Source organism: Canis lupus, chromosome 27 (assembly GCF_048164855.1).
Source record: "Canis lupus baileyi chromosome 27, mCanLup2.hap1, whole genome shotgun sequence".
NCBI lineage: Eukaryota > Metazoa > Chordata > Mammalia > Carnivora > Canidae > Canis > Canis lupus.
In genome coordinates, this window is record NC_132864.1 from 30,246,554 (window position 1) to 30,274,162 (window position 27,609).

Consider the following 27,609-nt stretch of genomic DNA (forward strand, 5'->3'; position numbering starts at 1 on the left):
TGTGCTGGGACCATAAGAAGGGGTGTGGTGAGAGCACTGTCATGTCTGGTGCAGGGCCCCATAGTAAGAGACTGATAAACAAAGGCCCTTCCTGGGGACTGGGGACCAGGTTTGTGTCTAGCCTGCATTTGGATCTTAGACCTCCAGACAGACCACTTCCCCTTCCCCTCCATGAGATGGCGCCAGGGTTTGCTTAGCATGCTCATGCCTTTGAGATCCTAACACGGATGGGGAAATGGAGGCCCTAGCAGTGAAGTGATTGATCTAGGCACATGCAGTGAGGAGAGGAGAGGTGCAGCCCAGTTGCCAGAAATGGGTTCTTCTCCTGCTCCTGGTGCTTCCCGGAGTCCCTCCCTGAATCACCCACTTCCCATAGCAGGTTGGGGCTCCAAAGAGCAGCAATCGGATCTGAGGGATTTGAGTCTGTGGGCAAAGGAAGGCTGCTCTGGGCAGGTCTGGGCTTTTGGATTGACCCCAAGGACAGTGAAGAAGCCCGCTGCCCCCATTTTTGCACAAGGTAATATCCTGTGGAGAGTCTTGCTGCTTACAAGTCAAGGCAGGTTAAAAACTGAGGCTCTGTAACCCTCACCAGCACTCAGGCTGCACAACCCCTGCTTTGAGCTGTGCCCTCAGCCTCCCCCTTGCCCCCCACTGCAGTGTGGGCAGCTCCGTCCATCCCACCATGGCCCACTCAGGCCTCATCTTGATTAATGCTCATTATTCATAGCCCACCCCTTATGAGGCAGGGCAAGTAGGAGCTGCTTTGTGGCAGTCTTGGAGGAGTTGTAAACACTGCCTACCACTCCCTGCTAACTCAGCACTGAGAAGGTCAGGGTGTTTACTAGTTTTTAATGTATTATTATTATTTTAATTAAAGGAAACTTCCTGGAAGATTGACAAAATCTCAAAAAGAATACAACCCTTAGGTGGCACTGACTCCTCCTCTTCAGGAAATATGGAGGGAGGGAAGTTGCCTCCTTGGCTGCCTTAGTTTCTCTCCCACAACCCTTTCTGGAGAAACCCTGTCTAAAAACCCTTTATTTTAGTCCTTGATCTGGAAATCCTTTGCCTTACAATCTGGGCTATTAAGCAGCTATTTGTAGGCTCCAGCAGGCATCGGAATCTCCAGAGGCAAATGCAAAAATGCAGATTCCTGGGCCCACCAGAGAGCGTGGGATTCAGCAGGTCTCCCGTGAAGCTGGGGGCAGGTGTGGGGGGAGGACACAGATCTTGTTCAATGATTATGAGGGGGCTTGGGGTCCACTTGTCATCCCGCGGTCTGACCACGAGGGGGCGCCGCGGACCGAGCTAAGTGGTTGACCTTTGAGGTCCTGTTCCTCCCGACTGGCTGCTGTCATCAGGACTTGCTGGTCAGACGGCAGGCTACGGGTGAGCCGTGTTCTGGCGGGCAGCTTCCGCGGGGAAGGACGCCCGATGTCAGGAAAGAGGCTTGCAGCTGGCAGTGGGCACCTGCCTGCGCCAGGCATTCCACCTTGGTTCTCGCGCACTGGGACTCGAGCTCAGAGACTCCAGGGTCCATCCTGGAATCCCAATCAGCTTGTTCTGCTCTGGCGTGCGCGGTTTACCCAACCCTGAGCTCAGAGAGCATCTGTCGTTCAGATGGGAAAGCAGAGACCCAGGCAGGGGCAAGGGCTTAGTGGCAGCTGCTCTGGCTCCCAGCCCACCCAGGGCTCTTTGTCCTGCTAGGGCTGAGGGCAGAGGGCAGACCCCAGAAAGACCAGCTATTGAGTCAGCTGAGTGCCCAGGGGACGGGACAGGGGCTGCTGGCCAGGGATAGATGCTGGCTGGTACCCCACTTCCACAAATGTGGGTGGCCTTGGTGATTCAGTTTCTCGGTGCCTGCCTAGAGGGGGCTGGCCCCGGGCTGGGAGAGGGAGGAAGTGCTGGGAATAGGGAAGGGCTATGGAGGGGCCTGAAGGGGCCCGGTGCTCCAACTCCTCCACATGCTGAGGTCCCAGGGAATCGCTGCGGCCAGAGATCGGGCGACCCCAAGATTGGTCCTGGGATGAGGGAGGGTCCCTGGGTGGGGGCCCTTGAAGATGCAGTCTCTTGTAGCTGGGGCTTTTATTGGGTTCCCCCAGAAGGCCACCTCATTGTCCCCGCCCTGTGTTGGTCTCCATGGGGGGCTTGCCTTGGCGCGGGGTGTAGAGGGGCCGATCCCGCCCTGGGGGCAGCGGGGCCGGGCAGCGGGGCCCTGCGCCGGGGGGCTCGGCTGGGGGAGGCCCTGCGGGGCGGGTGGAGGAGCGGCTGGGAGCGGGCGGCGTGGGGCGGGGCGAGACATCCCTCCGGCTCCGGGGGCGGGGCCCGGCCGGGGGCGGCGCTGGGGGCTCCGCTCAACTTTCCGGGTGCGGCGCGGGCGGCGGCGGGGGCGGGGCCTCAGAGCGCGGGGCCTCGCCCGCCGGGCCGGGGGGGCTGCATCCTGGCGGGAGCTGCTGCCCGAGCCGGAGCCGGAGCCGGAGCCGGAGCCGGAGCCGGAGCCGCCGCCGCCGCCGCCGGAGCCGCCGCCGCCGCCGCCGCCGCCGCCGCCGCCGCCGCCGCCGCCGCGAGCCGGAGCGCCCGGGAGCCCGAGCCGGAGCCGGAGCCGCAGCCGGAGCCGCAGCCGGAGCGCAGGCCCCGCCGGAACCTAGCCGAGCCCAGCTCGCCGCCTGGCACCGGCGAGCGCGGGGCGGGTGTCAGCTGGCGCCGGGCCTGAGCGCACGGCCGAGCCGCGACCACCGGACACCGCCGGACACCCCGGGAGCTGGTGCCGCGATCGCCCTGCCAGGCCTGGGCCCGGCCGAAGCAAGCAGTAGGTCGCGGGGTCTGGACCGAAGAGAACAAGGAACGAAGACTCCATCTCATCTTGGAGGGGCTTAAAAGCGGGAAGGAGAGTGGGGACTTCACCTGGGCCTGGGCAGAGGTGCCCGCAGCCTCCTAGGCCAGGCTTGAGCCCCGGAGAGCCCGGCACCCAGCAGCGTGGCCTGGGTTCTGCCCTGGCTGAGCCAGGGACACGGCATAGCTCCTGGACCTTGGCTGGCACAGGCCTGCCACAGAAGCAGTGCCCTCACCTGTCTGAGGCGGGCCCCAGGATCTGGGGAACTGGGATCCGGCCTGGCCCACAGGGGGACTCTGGTGGCCCAGAGCTGGTCACTGGGGAGCCGTCCTCCTGCCCCAGACCCACTGGTACGGATGTGTCGCTGCCCGCTGGAGCACCATGACGGCAGGATGACCTCAGCCGAGGCAGTGGCAGTGGCTAGTGGTGCTCGGGTGGCTGGGTCCCCTGAGTGGCCCCCTGACACCCCCCGGACCCTTGGGCAGCCTGGCCGGGCCCGGGTGGCAGTGGCAGCACTGGTGTGGCTGCTAACGGGAGCCAGCATGTCGAGCCTCAACAAGTGGATCTTCACCGTGCATGGCTTCGGTCGGCCCCTGCTGCTCTCAGCACTGCACATGCTGGCAGCAGCACTGGCATGCCACTGGGGGGCACAGCGCCCCATGCCCAGCCGTACTCGCCGCCAAGTGCTGCTGCTCAGCCTCACCTTCGGCACCTCGATGGCCTGTGGTAACGTGGGCCTGAGCGCGGTGCCCCTGGACCTGGCACAGCTGGCCACCACTACCACACCACTGATCACACTGGCCCTGTCAGCCTTGCTGCTCGGCCGTCGCCACCACCCGCTACAATTTGCCGCCATGGGTCCACTCTGCCTGGGGGCTGCCTGCAGCCTGGCTGGGGAGCTCCGGACACCTCCTGCTGGCTGTGGCTTCCTGCTGGCTGCTACCTGCCTCCGTGGCCTCAAGTCCATTCAGCAGAGTGAGTGCCTGGGTCACTGGCTGAGAATGTGGGGATTGGGGAAGGCGTGTGGCCTGGATGTCCCTGTGAAGAGTATGGCTATTATCCCATTTTCTAAATGAAGAAACGGAGGTCCATGACTTTGGAAGAGGCAGAAATGGAGGCTCAGAAAGGGCAGAGAATTCCGGGCCCCAAACTTAGGCTCTAGACCCCAACCAATATTTAGTAGTTGCCATTGATCTCTGTCTCATGTTTTGTCAAACCGCTTATCTTGTTGCATCTCTATACTGCTCTGATGAAGGAAGTCACTATACTGTCCCCATTGACAGGTAGAGAGACTTGCCCTAGGTCATGTGGCCTTGAGCAGCAGAGGCAAGACCTGAACCCAGGCAGTCAGACTCCATGCTGTCCATGTGATGTGGTGTAAGGCTCTGGACCCACAGGAACACCAGATCATGGGAACCCAAGAGAGAGAAAGAAGGAGGGACCTTGAGCTGGGATTTGGAAGGTGAAGGGTTTGGTTAAGTCTGGAGAAGGGCTGATATTTACTGGGAGCTGCAGTGTAACAGGCCCTATGCTGGGTGTTGACCTTGAATTGCCATGGCAACAACAACCTTCATTCTCATTTGATGGTCCAAGGAACTGAGACCTAGAGTTCATGAATTTGCCCCACCTGACCTCTAAAGAAATGAGACAGGGGGGCTCTGGGCAGAAGGTGATGTGGAAGCTCCAGGTTGAGACCCTGCTAAATCACTGAGGGTAGAAGATGCCTTCCTCTCTGTCTTACGAAGGGGCATCTGAGTCACAGTGCCCCCACTCCCCCCGCCTCAACCTAAGGGAGATGTGGGGGAGGGCAGGGTGCCCAGTTGGTGTGGAGAGGCCTGGGATCCAGCCACGCCTTTGTTCATACCTGCTGGTCAACCTTGGGTCTTATCTGGGTCTTAGTCTCCCTGTGTGTGTTCAGAGGAGGAGGTTTGGAGTTGATGGAGTTCCAGGGGCCTCTTGCTCTCTCGCCCTTCCAGCTCCGAGATCTGTGACCCAGGCCTGGGAGGAGGAGGGGCTCCAAGGATGCTAGGCTGGGGTTGGGGGCAGCCTGCAGGAAAGGGAAGGTGGAAGTTAGAGCTCAGGCCTGTCCTGGCATCTTCAGAGCCAGGACTCAGAGGCCCTGTCCCCGTCCTCCTGGGCCCTGAGACAGGACCAAAGCTCTGTTCTATTTTTGCCCTCTAGTTACATGAGAGCTGGTGGCTGAGCTTGGGCCAGAGCTCTGGGCCTAAGTCGGCAGTGGGAAACCTGACCTCTTGCCCCCCACCCCCACCCCAGGCCTACAGCACGCCTGCTTCTCACCCAGGCCTCAGGCACAGCAGGTGCCTGGTCTCGGTCTCTTTCTTGGCTTCTGCCAGCTACCTCCTTCTCTCCCAAGTGTCAAGCACCTGGCCCTTGACGTGGGTTGGGTGCTTCCTCCAGGCTCCTACTGCACCCTCTGCTTCCCATCACAGCCTGTATTGTAGCCACTTGGTTACCTATCTGCATCCCACCAGATAGGAGCTCTGAGAGGGCATGAATGGCTTTCGGCATCTCCACGTCCCCAGCACCTGTCCTGAAGCCTGGCGCAGGCAGGTACTCCCCTTAAGTGGTTGGGTTGTTAACGGCTCTGATGGCAGAAGTGGCAAGCTGGTTAGGCTACGTGGATGCCGTGGATGCTAAGGAGGGAGCTTAGGAGGCTGGAGGCCCCACCAGTCGAGATGGGAGCCTGGCAGAGATGGGGAGGAACAGACTGGAGCCAGGAAGTGAGATGGGGTTTTGATAAGAGGAGGTTTCTACTTCCAGGGGTGCATTTTCAGACTAGAGTGTAAACGGCAGGTACCAGCTCCTTTCCTGAGAGCAGACTCGAGGGGGTAGGGATGAGAGTCCAGGAAGAGGATTACCCAGGCAGCCGAGGGCAGGACCAGTAGCTTCTTTCCCACCTGGGCCACTTGCAGGCCCACAGTGGGGCTACACTCACAGAAAGGGTGGGAAGTGAGGTGCCAGCTTGCTGAACTTGCTTTCAGCTTTACCCACCTGCATCCGAGAGCAGCCTGACCTGATCTCTGCCTGAGCTCTCAGGCTGGTGGCAAGATGCACTCAGAGGCAGAGACTACACTGGTGGGAGAAAAGTTCTAGAATCAAGGTGGGCACAGGTGTGGGGGCGGGGTGGGCAGTTTCTTCTTCCTGGGGAGACCAGAGGAGAGGGCATTCTGGGAGTGGGAAGCAGGCCTTGCTAGGGCACAGATGTCAGCCAGCAGGAGCGGCAGGGAGGATCATGACAGCTGCCGTGGTGAGCGGTTGCCACTGGGCACCAGGCCCTGAGCTCAGCACCTTGCACCCTCCTGTGGCGGGGGGTGTTGTCACATATGAGGACACAGGCTGACATGCGTGATATTACACAGCTAGTGCGGGAGCAAAGAAAGATGGAACAAGCCAGCAGTCGGCGGAACAGAGGGTCTAGAGAACCTTTGTCTGTAGGGTCAGAAGCCTGGGTGCTTTCAGATGCTGAAACAAAATTGCCCTTAGAGGAGGAGAGGTTGAACTAGAGGGTTTGGTGGGGCTGGCAGGGTAGGGATCATTAGGGGGACAGGAAATGGAGTAAGTGGCCTGTGGCAGAGGATCACTGCTCTTTCCCTGGAGGGCCGGAAGGGGAGGCAGAGGGCTGGGTGGGATGCAGACTGTGCAGAAGGGGTTGGGGTGGTGGGGAGGTTAGGACCCTCCTGCCTGGCTGCCTCATGGTGGGCGAAATTCACCTAAACACCTTCCCGTGATGGGACCTCTAATGTATAAGCCACATGCTGCTTGTAATAGTGCTAAATTTGGAGTGAACGAGCAGGAGGCATTCCAATTATTATGAATTATTGTTCATTTCTAGAAATGCTTGAGCTAGAGGGACTGTTGCCTAGAGAACAAAGCCAAAACATCAAAATGAAACCGAGAGAGAAATACGGTTTTCCTCTCCTGGCCTATGAGTAAGCACCCCTGTGGCTCTTTGGAAATCGTGTGTCAGAAAATGCACAGAGGCTCCAAGAGCCCTGGGAGGGGGCCTGGATCAATTACTCATCTCTCTCCACTAAAGCTTGGAGAGGGCCCCAAAACAGCATCACCAGGGTGCAGATACTATCGTTTCACTGGAGCGCTGTCTGACTTTGAAGATGGGCATTGCTTCCTTTGTGAACAGCTGTGTCATAATATGTCTAAGCACGCACACACACACGCACACACACACATCTGCAAGCTGGTAGGATCCTCTTTCCATGCAAAACTAAAAGGCTTCCTCTTAGTCCTGGATTCATCTTGACAAGCAGCCTTCGTGTTAGTAGCAAAAGATGCTGCAGATCAGTTATAAACAGTGAGTGACAGCCAAGTGCAAACAATGACTTTCTTGTTCTCCCATCATCCCAGGGGTCATAGTGAATGAAGCAAAGAATGAACCTGCCATTTGACTCCAATTTATTATTATAAAACTTTTTTTTTTCTTCTAGTAACTGGCAGAGCTGACCTTCTGCTGGTCTGTCTGCCCTATGGTGGTGGGAGCTGCAGGGTGGGGTAGCGGGTGGGTGAGTAAGGCCTGAGAACAAGAAAGGTGGGTCAGGGTCACTTGGCACAGGGCCTTCCGAGCTGGTTAAGAACCAAAGAGATTTTTCTCCAGGGCCTGGGGAGCCCCCGAAGACTTTGGGGGGGGGGACCACTTTTGTGTTTATTGATCATTTGGCTATCACAAGCAGATGACTATTTCAGCATGTGGAAGGTGGTTTGAAGTGGATGATAACCGGCTTATTTATTTACCTTTTTTTTTTAAGATTTTATTTATTTATTCATGAGAGACACAGATAGGGAGAGGCAGAGACACAAGCACAGGGAGAAGCAGGCTCCATGCAGGGAGCCTGATGTGGGACTTGATCCCGGGTTTCCAGGATCATGCCCTGGGCTGCAGGCGGCATTAAACTGCTGAGCCACGGGGCTGCCTTTTATTTACCTTTTTACATTTAGCACTCACCTTATAGAGGCTTTCTAAGTGTCATCTACTTTAATATTTACAACAATGCTACGTATTAGGTGTTCTCACCCAACGTTGCAGGTGATACAGAGGTTAAGCACAGGTCACAGTCCAGGTGATATGACAGGAGTCTTGGCTTTCGTGTTATGGAGCAGGAGCCAGTAATTCTGCGGAGGGGTTGAGGCAGGCTTCCTGGGTGCTGGGCCCCGGAGCCCACGCCGAGTCGGCCAGGTGGCGGGGGTTGTCTCCCTCTGGGTGCTGATGGCTGCTGTCCTGGTTGCAGGTGCCCTGTTGCAGGAGGAGAGGCTGGACGCGGTGACCCTGCTGTACGCCACCTCGCTGCCCAGCTTCTGCCTGCTGGCGGGTGCGGCCCTGGTGCTGGAGGCCGGAGTGGCACCCCCGCCCACTCCCACCAACTCCCACCTCTGGGCCTGCATCCTGCTCAGCTGCCTCCTGTCCGTGCTCTACAATTTGGCCAGCTTCTCTCTGCTGGCTCTCACCTCTGCCCTCACCGTCCACGTCCTGGGCAACCTCACTGTCGTGGGCAACCTCGTCCTGTCCCGACTCCTATTTGGCAGCCGCCTCAGTGCTCTCAGCTACGTGGGCATTGCACTCACCCTTTCAGGAATGTTCCTTTACCACAACTGCGAGTTCGTGGCCTCCTGGGCTGCCCGCCGGCACCCCTGGCGGAGGGACCAGACTGGCAAAGGTCTTTGAGACCTAGGGGAACACCTGGGTTCCCTGGGACGGACCCTAGCCTGAATCCAACGTTGGCCAGTGGCCATGGGAAAAGTAGAGAGCCGGCAGCCACTGGAGCCAAGGGAGAGAGAGGGGCCTTCTGGAAAGGCCACCTTGGAGGCTCTGCCTCCCAGAGAGAACCATTTCCTGTCCCTGCCTGCCTCTCCTCACAGACCTCACTCACCACTGGATGGTGGGTCCAGACCTGGCACAATCACTGTGCTTGTCGGACTGATTATTATGATTAGCATCAACTACTACTCCAAAAATTGCTGGCCAAACTTTGAAAACCTCACCATGTTCTGATGACGACGATGATTCTTGGCGATTGCACAATCCTTCCTCCAGGAAGTGGGGGAGGCAGCTAGGGGGCCCCAGGAAGGGCTTCTTTGTTGCTGGGATCCCCTGGGGAGTGGGGTCATCTGTGCCAACTCTAGGCAGCTGCTGTAGCCTCACCCTTGGGCCCCCCAATTTTGGGTCTTCCATCCTCAAATAAACTATTTTTGCTTGTATACCTGTGTCATTCCTCAGGGTTACAGCCAAGGAAATACAGGGAGAGCTCAGGGCCCCCTGGCCGCTAGCTGCTCCCCCAGAAACCAGGACATCCTCCCTTTCCCATCATGCCCTGTCTGGGTCCCCTTCTCTAAAATCCCTCCACTGGCCGGGCTGCCATTGCTCATTTTCTGCATGGTGGCGGTGGCTTCCTCCCTGCTCTGCTCTGGTTTCTCCACTCCACCTTCCACACAGCTCTGGAATTCTCTTTCTAAAACACACAGCTTCTGGGGCTCTATACTGCTCTGGGGACAAAACAGAACTTCCTGCCCCAGACCACAGGACCCTCAAGATCTGGCCCCTGCGGCCTCACCTGGCTCCTATCTTGCTTCTCTTCTCCTCGGGCTCCACCTTCCATCCTCACCACCTTCCTTCAGGCACCCGGCCCACGAAGGACAGGCGCAGGGTTTCCTGGCCCTGGTCTCCACCCAGGCTGGCCTTTCAGAGGGGAAGTGGGCTCAGGCTGAGTCACTCACTACCCACCCTGCCTGTGACTCAGAGATGCCGCTGGCCCAGCCCTGTCCCTGTGCAGCCTGGGCATTTCCAACCTCCACTCTGAGGCCTGGCCAGACAGGACAGATTAGATGTCTCTGGGTGCAGGGCCTCACAGTACTCAGGACCCTTTCTCTTTCAAGGGAGCTCATTGCCATAGCAGGAGCCTCCCTCTCACACCTGCGTCCTGGTTCCTGGGCCCCCATGGAATACTTGGCTGAAGGGTGAGCCTGCCCCACTGCCCCCAAGCCCTGTCCGATCAAAGCCAGCCCTTGGTGGTTGTAGGGGAGGGCAGGGTGAATTGGAGTCATGCTTGACCTGGGTGCTGGCTTGTCACCAGACTTAGAGCTATCCAGTATTGAGGAGATTCCCCCTGGGCTGGGCTTATATCCTTTCTCACAGTGTGACCTGTTTGGCCTCTCTTGGTGCCACAGCGTCACCAGGAGTGGGCATTGCTGGAATCACTGGTGGGAAGGGCTTAGCAGGTGATTCCCACGCAGGCCACTGTCTCTTAAGGCTCTGCCTTTTACTAGTTGTCTCAGGCAAGTCACTCCGCCTCTCCGAGCCTCAATCTTTGTACCCAGTCCTTGCTGGGAAGCCTCTTCAGGATAACAGACGTCACTTTCCTTGGGAAGCTCTTTCCTACCCTTACCACTGCCCTGCTCCAAGCGAAGCTGACGAGAAGAAGCTGACGAGAAATGCAGCGAAAGGTCATCCCAGCCCCCCACACTTCAGGCAGGGCGCTGAGCACATCCCATTGTCAGAACTAGTCGACCAGAGCCAGACCGGGCTCTGGAAGGGTCAAGGCAGCTGTCCTGCTCACCGTTGTCTCACCAACACCAGCACAGTACCTGGCATGGGTAGAGTGGGTGGAAGAGAATACTAGTCAAGAACAGGGAGTTGGACCTGGGTTCAAACCCCCGGCGTGTCTAAGCTGTGTGACCCCAGGCAAGGGCCTTCTCCTCCTGTGCCTCTGTGTGTTCAGTGGGCACAGCAGTAGAGAACCTAACCCTGTCTAGCTCTGGGGGGCTGCAGTGGGCTAACGTATGGCAAGTGCTTAGCAATAGTGCCTGAAACCTAATAGGTCCTCAAGAAATGTCAGCAGACTAACAACAGAAACCCCAAGGGGTTCCTCGGCTTCCCCCAAAAGCTTTTCATACTAGCCACTTCCCTCCTACCCAGCCTTCCATCCACATTGAGAGTCCCCCAGGACTTGCTCTAAGAGCACAGTGGGAGGGATGCCCCAGCTCTCACCCTCTTGCCCGGCTTTGGAGGAAGCTGGGGAGGCTGGGTCTGTGCTGGGCATCCTGCCACTGTGGATTCAGAACAAAGCTCCTGCCTTGTCTTAGCCCCAGCTGCAAGGGGGCCCCTCCCTACCTCCCCAGGGGGCCCTTGGATTGTCATTCCAGGGGCCAGAGCAAACAAGGACTCTTCTTGCTCTCTGCTCTGTTCCCAAATCAGCTCAGGGATGCCAGAAGCTCCACCATCGTACTGCCCCTGCTCATTTGCCAATACTTCCTGGAAAGAACACAAAACACAGTGGAGAGCCATGGGAGATTTTGAGCAGGCGAGCGAGCCATGATGTTCAATAAATGTTTCTTGATAGTGGCCTTTTAGTTTGGTCTGGATCTGACATGGAGGGGAAATAGACTGGAGGTAGCGAGATCAGGGAAGAGGTAGTATAGGTCCAGAGGACAATGGGGACAGTGTTGTGGGCACAACACAGAGTACCAGCAGTTGTATAGATTTGGGGTAACAAACTATCCCCAAATATTACACCTTAAAGCAACATGCATGAGAATCTCACAGTTCCTGTGCATTAGGTATTCGGGAGTGGCCTAGTGGAATAGTTCTGGATGTCACCCACGGCTGTAGTCGTAGGAAGGCTTGACTGGGGCTGGAAGGTCCACTTCCAAGAGATGGGTCATACACATGGCTGTTGGCAGGAGGCCTCGGTTCCTTGCCACATGGGCCTTTCCATAGGGCATCTTGAGTGTCCTCATGACATGGTAGTTGGCCTCTATCAAAGTGAGTGAGAAAAAAAGCAAAGAGCCACAATGTCCTTTGTGACCCAATTTCAAAAGTCACACTCATTTCTCTAACATCTTCATTTATTATGTAATTCTAGTACTGTCATTTCTCTGAGATGGGTCAATCCTATCCAGTATGGGCCCTCCAACTTTGACTATCCTAAGGGCATGAATACCAAGAGGAGGGGATCTTTGAAGTTAGCTCAGGCTGGCCACATCAGTGAATGTTTGTTGAATGATTGAGGGGCACACAGCTTGGGGCCATGGGGCCTCCTGCTCCAGGTGGGATTTTGTTGGCCGCACCTCTGCTGTGGGGTCCTGCCCACAGCGGGCACTTGGCAAATGTTTGCTCAGAGGGCCGGAGGCTGCTTTCTCTTTTTCTCACTTGCAGACAAGAGAAAGTCTGGGCTCCTTGGTCTGGTATTTGAAGCCCTGGATGCTCTGAGATCTCCAAGCCCATTCCCCATGATTCTTCAGCTATACGAGGCCACCCTTGCTCCCTGTGCCTGATGGAACCCTCTAGTATCTAGGCCTTCTCCTGCCCCCTCCTGACAGCCACAACCATCATGTGCCCCTCCCTCCTCTAATCACTGCCAGCATCCCAACTGGGTAGATTCCAGTGCCGGAGTACCTGCTGCCTGGACTGGGCATTTCGCTTTGTGTGTAACTTTGTTTGGTGTGAGAACCCTGTCCATGCATCTTATGTTGGAACCCAATATCAAACAAGCTGAAGCTGAAGCACCTTAGCTAAACCAGGAAACCCCTCACCACTGAAGCACATCTGCCAAATTTCCCACAAGCCCTGTTTGAAAGCCACAAATCTAGTTTAATCCTTGTCATACATATAAGGAGCCCAAAGAGGAGGAGGAACCAAGATGAAGATCTTAGTCACCAAGATGAAGATCTTAGTCTGTTCAGGCTGCTATAACAAATGCCGTAGGCTGGCCGGCTGGCTTACAAACAACAGAAATTTTTTTAAGGTTTGTTTGTTTGTTTGTTTATTTATTTATTTATTTATTTATTTATTTATTTATTTATTTATGAGAGACACAGAGACAGAGAGGCAGAGAGACATAGGTAGAGGGAGAAGCAGGCTCCATGCAGGGAGCCCGACGTGGAACTCGATCCCGGGTCTGCTGGATCACACCCCAGGCTGAAGGCAGCGCTAAACCGGTAAGCCACTGGGGCTGCCCTATACAACAGAAATTTATTTCTTCCAGTTCTGGAGCTCAGGGTGCCAGCATGATGGGGCATGGGGCCTCTTCTGGGTCACTTTTTTGTATCCTTACATGGCAGATGGGGCAATGTGCTCTCTGGGGCCTCTTTTAGAACACTAATCCAATTCATGATGGGTACACTCTCATGACCTCATTATCTCCCAAAGTCCCTACCTCCTAATACCATCATCTTGGGCATTAGGTTTTCAGCATATGAATTTCAAATATTCAGGCCATAGCAAAAATCTGATGCAAAGGGGGGAGCAGCAGGGCTAGGACTTCATCTCCTAATTCTTGGGATCCTGCCATTTCTTGCTCCATGCTCTGCTCTAGAGAACAGAGCCAGCTGTGAAGTTATGGGGACCTGTAGGGTCTGGCCCAGGAGCATCTGCCACAGAAGTTGCCAGCCGGGTATCCCCACCTAGCTCAGTCTGCAAATATTTTTTTTTCAGGGGAAAAGCATTACAAATGTTTTGCCAAGGGGACATCTAGAAACATTTGTGGCAAGAGGCTTTTACATGTGTCGAAAGCTTTCTGCTCTTGGGTGTCTGTTGGCACCTCCGGGAGGTGGGCAGCATGGTGGCTTACTCTAGGTCCTCTGAGACGCAGGCACCAAGATGGAAGGAAAAGTGCAAGGGTTTTATGAGGGCAAACATTTGTGAGAGAAAATGGGAAGCGGACGGGAAAGGCTGGGAGAGCTATCAGACCATGATGTGAGCCAGAGTCTGAGTGGAGGAGAGAGGAGAGCAAGGCTGGGAGAAGCGGTCCTGACCACACTGCACTCCAAGGAAGGTTCAGCATCCCTAAGCCAAAGAAGCCAACAGGACAAGCTCCAAGTCTCCCAGGAGTGGGTCTGCCTTAGCACCCCTGCTATGCTCAGGAACTAGCTAGAAGGAGTCTGAGGGAAGTCTCGCCTCAGCATAAACATGCCCATAGATTTCACATGGCCTTTGGTCAGTTTTACTTTCTGTAATTGGAGGTCTGTGGGACACATTCTTGGCTTACCACAGATGCCATTGTGACTTTTTTTTAAAAGATTTTATTTATTAAAAAAAAAGATTTTATTTATTTATTTATGAGAGAGAGAGAGAGAGAGAGAGGCAGAGACACAGGCAGAGGGAGAAGCAGGCTCCATGCAGAGAGCCCGATGTGGGACTCGATCCCGTGTCTCCAGGATCACGTCCTGGGCTGAAGGGGGTGCTAAACTGCTGGGCCATTGTGACATTCTTAGGGTCATCACAGATGCCATTGTGACTCTCGTTTACACAGCAGACAGAATTCCAGAAAAACTCCAGGGTCTGACTGAAGTCACAAAGCAGGATGAAAACCCACCTCTCAGCTCCCTCTCAAGCTTCGTAAGTGATACTGGTTCTAAGTCCAGAGATGAAGGCTGATGGGTTCCTAGGGCTTTTGGATGAAACGTCCCAGGTACAGGTAAGCAGGACTGTGTACTCTAGGGTCAAGAGCGACCTGTCCCTGGGGTTTGTAAGGAGATCACCATCTTACAGAGGCTGTTCAGGGAAGTCCCCAGGGCCGCTAGCGTGTCACTATTTACCTGACAGGGTATTATGAACCTCACAGAAACTCTCAAGCCAAATTTAATTCGTTTAATTCATCATAAAGAAAGAAAGAAATTCTGGACTTTGAAAGTGGGAAAGTGAAAGGCTCATAAAATCACAGTGACCTGGAATTCCTGCTCCAAGACAGGGTGTTGGGCTGTGAGGATCATTTCATTCTTCCCCTATTACAGGATTATGTTAAAGCTTCAATATGACCTACTTTCCTAGGTTGTTTGACTAAAGGGCCACTCTACAGAGTCTGAAAGAACAGAGTGAACTATTTGGGAAAAGGACTTGGGCACTCTCAAGAGCCCTCAATCTCCACCTCTTCCGCTTAGGATATGAAATCTTGGTCCTACCACAACCAATTCTGAAAATTAAAAAGAATGATTTAAAAAGGAGGATCCAAAATTATATCTCCTCAACTATGAAGAAAATACATGGAAGTAAATGTACACAGTGTACCAAAATGTGGACTTGGTTATTGCTTCAAGATAGTATTATAGATGGACCATATTTGTTTTCCTTTTTCTACAAATGGGCATATATTTTTAAAAATAAACTTCTTAGGGTTCCAGTTCTGAGTAAGGTAGAGTGAGCATCATCTGTCCTTGCCCCAAATGCAACTAAAAACACTGGACCGGATGGAGCAGCTCTCTGAAGACTCTGAAAACGAAATGGTAGCAGGTGGTTTGGGAAAGGGAATCAGAACTTGAAATATAAACAATCTGGCGGTGAGCTTCCTGTTTTGTTTTTTGTTCCTGTATCTCCTGGCCTGGTCTCAAAGGCAGTGTGACTCCTGGAACTGTGCCTGGGCATGGAAGAAAAAAACTCCAAAAAGCCCTGTCCTCCTGGTCTGAAGAGTAAGAAGGAGGGCCACTTTAGGACAAAGTAAGGGAAACCCTTTTTATTTCCCCCCTTTTCTCTTCTTTTGCCCTGCCCCCCAGGAAGGCCTGATACTTGTTAAAACTCAGGCAGCGGCAGTGGCAATGGCAGTGGCAGCTGGCAAAGTACCTAAGACTTAATTTTAGGTCAAGAGCTGGTAGTGGTATGTTTCCTTCCATATGAACTGCTAGATTCCATGAATGGATCTGACTCAACAGTATTCCAATGAGTTTCACACTAGGTAGTCTGACTCATAAACTAGGTAGTCCACCCAGATTTCAGACCGGTCCCTGGGTGGCACAAACTTAGGACAGATTTAAACTACATTGCCAAAGTTTTGAAAATTGAACTCACATTGGAACTATGGCCCTTTTATTTTATTTTAAAAAAGATTTTATTTATTTATTAGAGACAGAGAGAGAGAGAGAGAGAGGCAGAGACACAGGCAGAGGGAGAAGCAGGCTCCATGCAGGGAGCCCAATGTGGGACTCGATCCTGAGTCTCCAGGATCACACCCTGGGCTGAAGGCGGCGCTAAACCACTGAGCCACCTGGGCTGCCCACTATGGCCTTTTTATTTATTTATTAAAAAAAATTTTTTTTAAATTTTTATTTATTTATGATAGTCACACAGAGAGAGAGAGAGAGAGGCAGAGACACAGGCAGAGGGAGAAGCAGGCTCCATGCACCGAGAGCCCGATGTGGGATTCGATCCCGGGTCTCCAGGATCGCACCCTGGGCCAAAGGCAGGCGCCAAACCGCTGCGCCACCCAGGGATCCCCAACTATGGCCTTTTTAAAACCCAAAATTCAACTGAGTAGATTTCAAAGATCTTATTGGCTTTATTCAATGATTCATGAACCTAGCAGCATCCAATCTAGCAGAGAGAAAGGTGCTCCAAGGAGCTATACAAAATGGAAGACTTCTATAAGCAGAAAGGAACAGGTACGAGGAAGTTATTTTAGGCAAAAAAGTGGGTAGGTTATTGCAAGGTTATTTTTCCTTCGGGACAGCAAGGATCTGTCAGGCCGATTATCTAACTAGTGCCAATCAGGCAACTTTTGATTGATTGGTTTAAGATTCCATTTCTGGTAGAGTTAAAACTATAATTAAATTAAGTCTCAATTTGGTGGCTTGGGGCTTAGCATAAATGACTTCATTTTGTGCTTATAGTGTTGTTTTTAACAGTCCATAGGAGGCAGATCAGAACTGAACCTCAATGGGTCAACTGCCTCCTAAAACAAAAACTCATCATTTTCCATAGGATTTAACCAACACCTAGAGTCTCATAACATAATATTCGAAATGTTCAGGATACAATCTCAAATTACTCTACATACAAAGAACCAAGAAAGTCTGAACACTGAGATGATCTGGATGGAATAGTCAGAAAAAGACTTTACAAATGAAAAGATAAAAATAGAAAGATACAGAAAAATAGAAGATACAGAAAAATAACCAAATAGAAAAATTTAAACTAAGAAATTACACTCATCAAAAATTGAAAATATACTGGATGGCCTTAGTAGCAGAATGGAGATGACAGTTCAAGTCTGTGAACTTGAAAATAGATCAATAGAAGCTAACTGTCATAGGCAGAATACCCATCCTTTCCAAAGATGTCCATGCTGTATTTCCTGGAAATAGTGAATGTTGCTCTATATGACACAAGGGACTTTGCAGATCAATTGAAGTTTTGGACTTTAAAATCAGGATTATCTGGATTATTGGACAGGCCTAATCACATGAATCCTTAAAAGCAGAGAATTTCTCTGGCTGGATTTAGAGAGATGCAACAGAAGGAAAAGTCAGAGGTATTCAAAGTGTGAGAAGGACTCAACCCCCTGGATAGCATTTGAAGGAATATGGGCAGCTTCTAGGAGAAAGGACCAGCCTCCAGCTGATAGTTAATAAGGAAATGGGGCCCTCTATCCTACAACTACAAGGAACTGAATTCAGTCAACAACCTTAATAAGCTTGGAAGCAGAATCCTTACCAGAGCTTCCCTGTAAAAAGAAAAAAAAAAAATGCACATGATTTCAGTCTTATGAAACATTTTGACTTTGGCTTTGTGAGACTCTCAGCAAAGGATTCAGTCAAGCCCAACCAGACTTCTGACCTACAGAAATTGTGAAATATTAATAGGTATGGTTTTAAGCCATTAAGTTTGTGGTAATTTGTTATAGCAGCAAAAGAAAACTAACACATTATCCACTGAATATCAGAAGTGGTTAAGATATTAATTCTAAATAGATTCTGAAAAATTAAATACATATAATATATTCTCTAGTGTAACCTCTGAAACAACTATATAAAATCAAAATGGAATACTTTTAAAATATTCAATAACCTCTGAAACAACCATATAAAATAAAAATGGAATACTTTAAAGATATTCAATAATCCAGAAGGCAGCAGGAAAAGGGAAACAAATGGAAAACAGAGGAGACAAACAGAAAACAAAATGGTAGTCCTAGATCCAAATATTGATAATTTCGGTCTAAACACACCAATTAAAAGACAGATTGGATATGTAAAAAAAAAGGACTCAAATCTATGGCGTCCATAAGAAATCCATGTTCGATCTAACAATATAGTAGATTCAAAGTAAAAGGATGTAAAAAGGTATGTCATGCAAATACTAAAAACAAACTAAAAAATTATTAATATTAAAATATTAATATTTGACAAAGTAGACTTCAAAAAATTAAGAAGGGGACGCCTGGGTGGCTCAGCGGTTAATGGTCTGTCTTCGACTCAGGGCATGATCCTGGAGTCCCAGGATCAAGTCCCACATGGGGCTCCCTACATGGAGCCTGCTTCTCCCTCTGCTATGACTCTGCCTCTCTCTCTGTCTCTCATGAATAAATAAATAAAATCTTTAAAAAAATTAAGGATAAGGAGACAATTGCAAATTGAAAAAAGATCAATTCACTATGAAGACATAATAATCCTAAATATATGTATATACCTAACAACAAAGCTTAAAAATACATGAAAAAATTAATAGAATTGAAAGGAGGTGTAAACAAACCTACAATTTTAAATACTTCAACACTCTTCTCTCAGTAACCAATAAAACAAACAGAAAATTAGGATAAGTATGAAAGAATCAAAACCACCATCAATCATCATCAATCAATAAACTTTTATTAGCCACTCTATCCAAAATAACCTTTTTTTCCTCAAGAGCACATGAAACATTCACCAAGATAGACCAAATCCTATCTGATAAAGTAAACATTAACAAATTTAAAAGAAATAAAATCATACAACTTATGTCCTTTGATCATGATGGAATTAGAAACCAATAACAGAGATGGTTGTAAAATTTCCAATACTTAGAAATTAAACTATACACTTCTAAATAATACATGTGTAAAGGAGGATATTTTGAGAGAAACTGGAAAATATTTTGAAATGAACAAAAATTAAAATGCAACACATCAAATTTGTGGGATGCAGGTCTAAAATCTAAGTTTCTGCCTTATAAAATTAGAAAAGAGAACAAGATAAATTTGAAATAAGCAGAACCATGGAAATAATAAAGAACAGAAATCAATGAAGTAGAAAAGGGAAGAACAAAAAGAGAAAATAAACAGGGTAGGTAATTGTCTAAAAAGATTTTAAAAAATTGATAAACCTCTTGCCAGACTAATAAAGAAATAAAAAGAGAAGACAAATTATCAGCATGAAGAATAAAAAGGTGATAGTTCTGTGGACTCTGCAGATAATAAAGATAATAAGGAATACTACAAATAACTCTGTGCATAAATTTGACAACTTGGATGAAATGGAGCTAATCCTGAAAAATCACAAACTACAAAAACTCACCCAAGATGAAATAGGTAACTTGAATAGTCCTAATGACTAAAAGAATGGAATTCATTGTTGAATTCTTTTTTTTTTAAGATTTTATTTATTTATTCACGAGAGACAGAGAGAGAGAGAGAGAGAGAGAGAGGCAGAGACATAGGCAGAGGGAGAAGCAGGCTCCATGCAGGGAGCCCAATGCAGGACTCAATCCCAGGGCTCCAGGATCATGTCCTGAGCCAAAGGCAGGCGCACAACCACTGAACCACCCAGGCGTCCCAGTTGTTGAATTCTTCTGAAAAAGAAATCTTCAGGTCTAGATGGTTTCACTGATGAATTCTACCAAACATTTAAAGAACATTTAAATTTACATCACTTTCAGTAAGTAGAAGGGGAGACAATACTTTCCTCCCTAACTTCCTTAATTTAACAAAGGGCTTCCTTAACTACAAAAAGCCTATAACTAACATCATAATTAATGGCAAAAGGCTGAACACTTCCTAAGACCAGGAACAAAGAATGTCTGTTTCATCACTCATATTCATCATTGTACTAGAAGTCATAGCCAAGTAATAAAATAATAAATCAAAGACATTCAGGATGGAGAGGAAGCAATAAAACTATTTCTATTTGTACATGACAAGACTGTCTACATGTAGATTGCAAAGGAATCTACAAAAATGTTCTTAGCAAGGTTACAGGACACAAAGTCAAAATACAAAAATCAACTGTGTTTCTATATAGCACCAACAGTGAACAACTGGAAGCCAACATTAAAAACTTTTTTACACATGTCCTTCCTCAAAAGAAATACTTAGGTATAAATACAGTAAAATATATAAGATTTACATGCTGAAAACCACAAAACACTGATGAAAGACATCAAGACCTAACCAATGGGGAGGCATACTATATTCATGGATTGGAAGATTCAACTGAGTAAAAATGGCAATTCTCCCCAAAATTGGCCAATAGATTTAACACACTTTCAATGGAAATCCCAGGAGGTGTTTATTACTGTTGTTGATACAGACAAGTTGGTTCTAAAATTAATATGAAAGGCAAAGAAATTAGAATAGCCCCCCAAAACTTCTTGTAAAGAAAATTGGAGGATTCATACTGTCTGACTTGAAAACATATTATAAAGCTACAGTAATCAAGATAGTGTGGTATTGGTGAAGTGAAATCACACGGAATAAAAAGTCCAAAACAGACCTACACAGAGGAGCAAAGGTAGCTCAATAAAGGACAGTTTTCAACAAATGTAGTTGAAACCATTAGACAATTACATGAAAAACTATGAACCTCAAACAAATCCTCACAACTTATACCAAAGGACCATAAAAATAAGTGAAAAATTTAGACCCTCAAACTGAACATAGGAGTAAATCTCTGTGATCTGGGGTTAGGCAGAGTTCTTAGACATGACACCAAAAAACAATCCATAAAAGGAAAAATTGGCAAGTAGCATTTCATCAAAATTAAAAACTTTGCTCTGCAAAAGATACTTCTAGGAGAAATGAAAAGATAAGCTAGACTGGGAAAAATATTTACAAACCTTTATCTGACAAAGGACTTGTATTCAGAATATATAAAGTATTCTCAACACTCAAGAGTGAGAAAACAGCCCAATTTTAAAATGGGCAAAAGAATAGACACTTCACAAAAGAAGGTATGTGGAAGGCAATTAGGCACACAAAAAGATATTCAACATTAGGAAAATGTAAATTTAAACCACAATGAGCTAATACCACACACCTATCAGAATGGCTAAAATAAAAAATATTGGCAGTACCAAATACCAAATACTAGTGTAAAAATGGATCTCTTATAGTGGAATGCAAAACAGTATAGCCACTCTGGAAGTCTGGCAGTTTTTTTAGAAAGTTAAACATAACCTTTGCCATATAACTGATCAGTCCCATTTGTTGGTATATAGCCTAGATAAATGAAAACTTATGTTCACATAAAAACCTGTAAACAAGTGTTTGTAGCAGTTTTATTCAAAATTAGAATAACGCAAATATCCTTCAGTGGGTGAATATGAAAACAAACTGTGGTTATCCATACAATGAAATACTACTTAGCTATAAAAAGCAACATGTATGAAACTCAAAGATATACTGAAAGAAGCCTTTAGAGGTTACATCCTCTATGATGCTATGTATGTGACATTCTAGAAAAGGCAAATCTATAGGAACAGAGATCAGATTGGTATGTGCCACAGGCTGGGGGCAGGGCAAAGGTTTGACTACAAAGTGGTGGCATAAGAGGATTTTTTGGATGATGGAACTGCTCTGTGTTCTGATTGTAGAGGTAGTTACACAGATGTGTTAAAACAGAACTGCACATATAATTAATTTTATCGTATGTTAACTCAAAAATTTTTTTAAATGAAGATAAGATATGTCACAATCAATTTCTCTCTAAAAAGGCTCTAAGAGAAACTTTCCATCTGGGTTTCTTCCAGAAAGACTGCTTTGTGGGGGCCCTGCCACATCAGCCCTGGTGTTCGTGTGTCTGTTTGTTCGCCTGTGTAACGAGAAGTCAGTCCAAAGCAGTGATTTTCCTTCTCCTCTTCACCCTAAAATTGCACCCCTGGGCATGCCCTTTATGAAAGTGGCAGTAGGGTAGGTTTGGAGGGAGAAGGCAAAATTTGGCCTCCACTGGGCTCTGGATTCACAGAACAGTTGTGCTTTTGTCTGTCTCATATAAGGTTCATCTGAAAACCTCTGGGTTAGAATAACTGGTCTTAAGTCAGATCCTTAGGCCCCTACGAGGTTTGAACAATCCTGGACTTCAGGGCATATAGCTGGGGCTGACTCATTTGTCCCTTTGGCATGTGCCCCCATGGACCCAGTGGTTAGCCGGCACCCACATTAATGGTCAGCAATCTAAACAAGGCCTTTTAGAGGAAGCTGGAAGTGTGTTCCTTGCTTTAGGACCAAGATCACACGTGGATTGAACACAATGGGAACTCGGAAAAGGCTACGAAGTTTAAGCCTCTTCTAAGGTAGGGTCTGAAAGAACCTCAGACCATTTTTTTTTTTTTTTCCCACACAGGATGACTTTTATGAAGAGCATTTTGTAAACAGTGAAAGGCTGTGTACGGATGGTTTGGAAATGCTATCATGAGGATGACCACACTGACCCAGACCAGCAGGGCCAAAGCAGCATCCGTAATGAGAGTTGCTACCATAAAGTACCTACCACGTGCCAGGCGCCGTGTTAAGGGATCGTTGAATCTTCATGACAATGCTGGGAGGAAAGGGCTGTCAGTGGTTGGACAGATGAGAAAGTTGAGGTGCCAAGAGGTCCTGATCACATGGGGGAGGAAGTGACAAGGCTAGGTTCCGGTCTGCAGCTCTGGCTTTCCAAATCGAGACCTTTGAGGGGAACCCCTGAAGCCTGATGTCAGGTCTGCTCTTCACATGTGCCTCTAAGAAGAAACTAATGCCACCCCCCAAAAGCTGGCAGGGAACGGCCAAGGATACTTTGAGATCTTGCCATGTATGACAGTACTCAAAATCAAATATATTCTTAAAAATTTTATGACTATGAAATGCTTTCTTTGAAAAACTATGTCATATGTAAATCAAATCCAGGAAACCAGAGTTGGGCCCCTGTGGGTTGAAGGTGGAAGCAGGGTTGGCCTGGGCCCCCAGGACCAGTGCACTACCCAAAGGCCACTTATCTAGGGGATTGGCACTTACTGTGAACACCACAGGAGGCACCATGATGGTTAAGGCTCTGGCTTTGGGTTTGAAAGAATAAAGTGGAATTGTGGCTGACTCATTCATTCCTGGGTTAGTCGGTCTGGTGGAGGACAGCAGGATTCTAGGCTTGCTAAACGCGTAAGGTGCTGGACTTTGACCCGGACACTTGCCTCACTCTCCCCTCTGGCCAGCAGCCGTGACATGTCACTTAGAGGGTTGGAAACTTCTCTGCACCAATGGGCAGTTAGTGAATTTCATCTTTGAAGATATGGATAATAAGGTTAAAATCTACAGCACCTTTCCTTTTTTTTTCTGACCCTCATAAAAGGCATCATCTGTTTTGTCTGTACCAACAAAAGGAGAATGTTTAAGTTCAGATCGTGGTGGAGGGTCTACAGCAGATCTGCACCCCCGACCTGGGTGCGGGGACTGGTAGGATGGCTCACAGTGGAATCATCAAATGGACCTCCTTCTCATAGATGTCAGGGATCACTCCCATAGGGGAGCTGACCATGTGCACGGTATTCTTGCCAAACAGCTGGAATTCGTAGTGGATGAGCTGCTCCCAAAACCCACTGTTGGGTCGGATGATGGGCCGGCATGACTTGGTCCACGTGTGGGCATCCAGCAGGGACATGGCGTGGTACTTCATGAGGTAGGCCAGGCAGAGGGCAGCTGAGCGGCTCACACCAGCGGCGCAGTGCAGGAGCGTGCGGCCCTGCTTCATCTCTACACTGTGGATGTGGTCGGCTATGGGATCAAAGAAGTCACAGAGACGCGAGATGGGTGTGTCAGCCACAGGCACCTGTACGTACTGGATGTCCTCGTATAAGGTGTTTACCACTTCCACCGAGACGTTGATGACCGTGGTGATCTGGTTGCTGGAGAGCATGAGCTTGTTGTTGGCGGCCACTCCATTGCTGATATACAGGCTGCTGGTGATCTGTGAGAGGCCGCTGACCACGGGCTGCCGGAACTGAACCGGAAAGGTACACGGGGGTGCTGTCATCAGGCCAGGCGGTCAGCGGCCAGGGAGGCACAAAGGCTACATCTTTCTGTTAGGCCATGCCATGGAAAACTGCAAGGAGGGAGAGAACATTTAAGAGAGCAGGAGGCCAGCCGGGCCAGAAAGCCAACTCCAGGGGATTTCTGGGGAATGGATAAATGGGTCAATACTGGATCTCCAAAGTAGTCCTCTGACCATCCCAGCAGAAGTACCCAGAGAACTTATCTACAAGTCTGGAACTCAAGGCCTCCCTTGAGGGGCTCCACATCTCTAGCTAAGCAAGCTGACTGGTGTCCATCAGCTGGGCCTTGGCCCCTCTGCCTAGGTTCACAGCCCTCTTCTCCCTCTAAGTGGGAGGAGCCACAAGCAGCCTCTTGCTTCTCCTCTGACTTTATGCTCAAATCAGATCATGAGATTCTGAAGCACTGACATGGTGCTAGAGCCTACTGTGCTGGAAGTCACTGGTGGTATAAGAGAAAGGGGGGTCTCAGATTCCCCCCTCCAAGAACCATCCCTCTGAAGAGATAGGTTGTGCTTCTGTGAAAGTGATGTCAAATTAGAGAGTCCTACATTAACGAAGCTCTTGCACTTTGCCTCTAAGGAGAGGGACTGGGGAAGAGGGTGGCTGAAAGCTTCCTGGAGGCCAGCATGAAGGGCACTAGAGCAGCTCCCAGAGAAACAGAGGGGCCTCAGGTAGACAAGCTATACCAGCATGATGCTGTGTGCAGCAGGGCTGTGGCAGGCACCCCAGGGAGGGGCACACCCCTGCTTTCTCCTAAGAAATCCTAGGCCCAGGCAGCCTGAGTAGCTCAGCGGTTTAGCGCTGCCGTCTTCGGCCAAGGGCGTGATCCTGGAGACCGGGGATCAAGTCCCACGTCGGGCTCCCTGCATGGAGCCTGCTTCTCCCTCTGCCTGTGTCTCTACCTCTCTGTCTCTCTGTTTCTCATGAATAAATAAGTAAAATCTTAAAAAAAAAAAAAAAAAAAAGAAAGAAATCCTAGGCGCTTCATTCTCCCAGTCTTGAACAAAGCTGCAACAATAGCACATTTTCATGTGTTCCACTGAAACAGGAGTATTTGGATTTAGAGCACACTTCTCAAGGCCAAATGGCAGTCTTCATCAGGCAGAGACAAGTGAGGAGCAGAAGTTCTGTTCCCCTGCATAATATATTTCACTGGCTGGGCAGCCCTGGTGGCGCAGCAGTTTGGCGCCGCCTGCAGCCCGGGGTGTGATTCTGGAGACCCGGGATCGAGTCCCACATCGGGCTTCCTGCATGGAGCCTGCTTGCTTCTCCCTCTGCCTGTGTCTCTGCCTCTCTCTTCGCTCTCTATGAATAAATAAATAAATCTTAAAAAAATATATATATATATATTTCACTGGCTGCCCACTGTCAGGATGAGATGGAACCCCTTAGCTTGGCTGTCAAGGCCATTTGTGGTCTGGCTCCTGCCCATCTCTATCCCTTCTATTAGCTTTTCCTACGTCCTGAAGGACCTCAGCTAGGCTGAGCCATGTACAGTGTCACATGGACACCTGGTCCTCCCTGGTCCAGGGCCTTCATCTTTGCTGCTCTCTTGGCCTAGAACCCTGTTTCCCTACCAGCCTATGACATCATGATCTGTTCCATTCAGCAGAGGACTTGGGATCTTAGCCAAGGGTCACTTCCTGAGGGAAACCTCCTGGAACCATACCCCTCCCCTATGTTTAATCAAGTCCCTGCTCCTCCAGGCCTTCTAAGTCTTATGTGCTCTTCTTCCTACTACTTCCTGAAGATGTGTTTTTTTTTTGTCTTGATTCATCTGTGAGTTCTATTGGGATTCGCTATAACTATCTTTACTCCTACTCCATCACCAATGCTAAGTTCTGCGTCCGTACAAGTAGTTGCTTGATACATATCTATTGAATGAGGAATGACTCCAACAGCCATAACTCTGCCTTCTGAGAGATCTGGAAAGGATGAGTTCTCTGTCTTTGTTCATCTGAAATTTGGGGTTGGGGAAAGGGCTTGGTGGAGGTGAGGGTGGTTCCTAAGCTGCTGGAAAGCAAGGCCAAAGGCTACATAGGAAATCCTATCGGCCAATGCCCTAGAGTCAAATACAACAGGCTCACCCCAGGAAGGCCAGATGGGGTTGTTTGTTCTAAGGGTCATGTGGGGCAGAGAAAAAGCCCCCCAAAAACTCAGTTGAAAGCCTAAATGCTAAGGGATGTTCATCACGCAAAATGGATTCTTATCACCCGAAAGCCCAGAGAAAAGTGCACTGCGGGTCCCCAAAATTAGTGCCCAGTAGGTAACAGAAATAGAGGAAACTGCTATCCATCCCAGTGACAAAAAGTTAGCAAAGAAGACATTTCTCTTGAAGGTAAGGGTAGCAATGGGAAGAGAGACATTTTCATGCTAGTTAAGAAATATTTTTCAGGCTCTGTATTAGGGGCTGGAGATATTGAAATGTAGACAGTCATGGCCCCTTCTTTCACAGAGCTCAAAGTCTAGTGGGAGAGGCAGATATTAAATAGGCAATTGTAGGGCAGCCCGGTGGCAAAGCCTTCAATCCAGGGCATGATCCTGGAGACCCGGGATCGAGTCCCACGTCGGGCTCCCTGCATGGAGCCTGCTTCTCCCTCTGCCTGTGTCTCTGCCTCTCTCTCTCTCTCTGTGACTCTCATAAATAAATAAATAAATAAATAAATAAATAAATAAATAATTAATTAATTAAAAAAAGGCAATTATAGGCACAACAGAGCTGGAAAATAAGAATAATAGTGCCTGTCTTATAAGACCTTCTGAGGATGAAATGAGGTAACCCAGGTAAACTAAAGGGCCTGACACAGAGTAAGCCCTCTATAAATGGTAACTCTTCTTTTTTTTTTCTTTAATGGTAACTATTCTTACTGCTGTTAGGGACGTTGAAACGTAAAGCTTTATGGGAGGGAAGAATAAAGGGATTTATTTCAGGCTTGGGGCCAGGGAGTTGCAAAGATCGCCTCAAGAAATGACACAAAGATTTGAAGAACATTTAGCGTGGGGGGTGGGGAGGGGGGTGGTGACTAGTTTCACCGTTTTATAGCCTATAAAGCCTCTGGCGTCCTTCATCTGGTTCTGTTTTCAAGCAAACATAATAGGCCGGTGTCTGTAACTAATATCTTCGTTTTACACAAGGGAAAGTGAAGTAGAGGAGAGAAAAGGGCCTGTCTAGGGTCACAAAGCACGGTCCGAAAGCTGGTCTTTCTGGTCTCATTATGTGTGGGAAAAGTCGGCAAGCACCGCGGGGCGTTCATTAATATTGGCTTATAAGCGTGCAACGAAGCCCGCGGGTTGACAAGAGCAAAGAGCCACATCCAGGGGTGAGCCGCCCAGGCTTCCTGCGCAGCTGACGTTGGCCTGCGCTCCCTCGTCTGTTGGGCGTCAAGACCCCCCCCAGTCTTACCTCTCTCCCGTTCGTTCAGGAAGCAGCCGCGCCGGAAGCCTCGGCTGAGGGTCTCCGGGTGAGGGAAGATCTGTCACCATCCGGGCGCCACCATCCCTGGCTACCCCGCGCTCTGGTTTCCATAGCAACAGTCCCTCCCCGCGGGGAGGAATCAGTAGTGCCGGGTCCTCAGAGAAAGCCCGGCCTCGTCTCAGCTCCCTGGAGCCGCCCCCCCACCCCCGGCCTTACTCGGTTACCCGCCCCGCGATCACGCGGGGGCCGCAGGAGTCCTAGCCGAGAGGTAGTGTCAGCTCAGCGCGCCGCTGCCCGCTCTGTCACGCGCAGCCCGTCTCCACGGCAACGCGCCCGGCTGCACCACGGCGGCCG

General features: G+C 49.6%; 2 protein-coding genes across 13 annotated transcripts; one reads left to right on the top strand and one right to left on the bottom strand.

The window, feature by feature from the left end:
* The first annotated feature begins 2,620 nt into the window (after nt 1-2,620).
* SLC35E4 (solute carrier family 35 member E4) lies at nt 2,621-9,061 on the top strand. The gene is made up of 2 exons (XM_072803252.1): nt 2,621-3,808; nt 8,095-9,061. The coding sequence occupies exons 1-2, from the start codon at nt 3,190-3,192 to the stop codon at nt 8,526-8,528; spliced, it is 1,053 nt and encodes a 350-aa protein (XP_072659353.1). The 5' UTR covers nt 2,621-3,189; the 3' UTR covers nt 8,529-9,061.
* On the bottom strand, nt 7,602-27,578 carry DUSP18 (dual specificity phosphatase 18). 12 transcript variants are annotated; one of them, XR_012019460.1, is made up of 5 exons: nt 27,244-27,578; nt 22,307-23,890; nt 11,461-11,613; nt 10,971-11,111; nt 7,602-10,444 (listed from the first exon to the last, which is right to left on the bottom strand). XR_012019460.1 is itself a non-coding variant. In XM_072803254.1 (2 exons), the coding sequence occupies exon 2, from the start codon at nt 23,819-23,821 to the stop codon at nt 23,255-23,257; it is 567 nt and encodes a 188-aa protein (XP_072659355.1). In that variant the 5' UTR covers nt 23,822-23,890; nt 27,244-27,578; the 3' UTR covers nt 21,082-23,254. The 12 variants fall into 12 exon arrangements, 1 of the variants encoding a protein (XP_072659355.1); XR_012019463.1 differs by having other exon boundaries at nt 7,602-8,099; nt 10,246-10,444; nt 10,971-11,613; XR_012019464.1 differs by having other exon boundaries at nt 10,971-11,613; nt 22,810-23,890.
* Nucleotides 27,579-27,609: the final 31 nt, after the last annotated feature.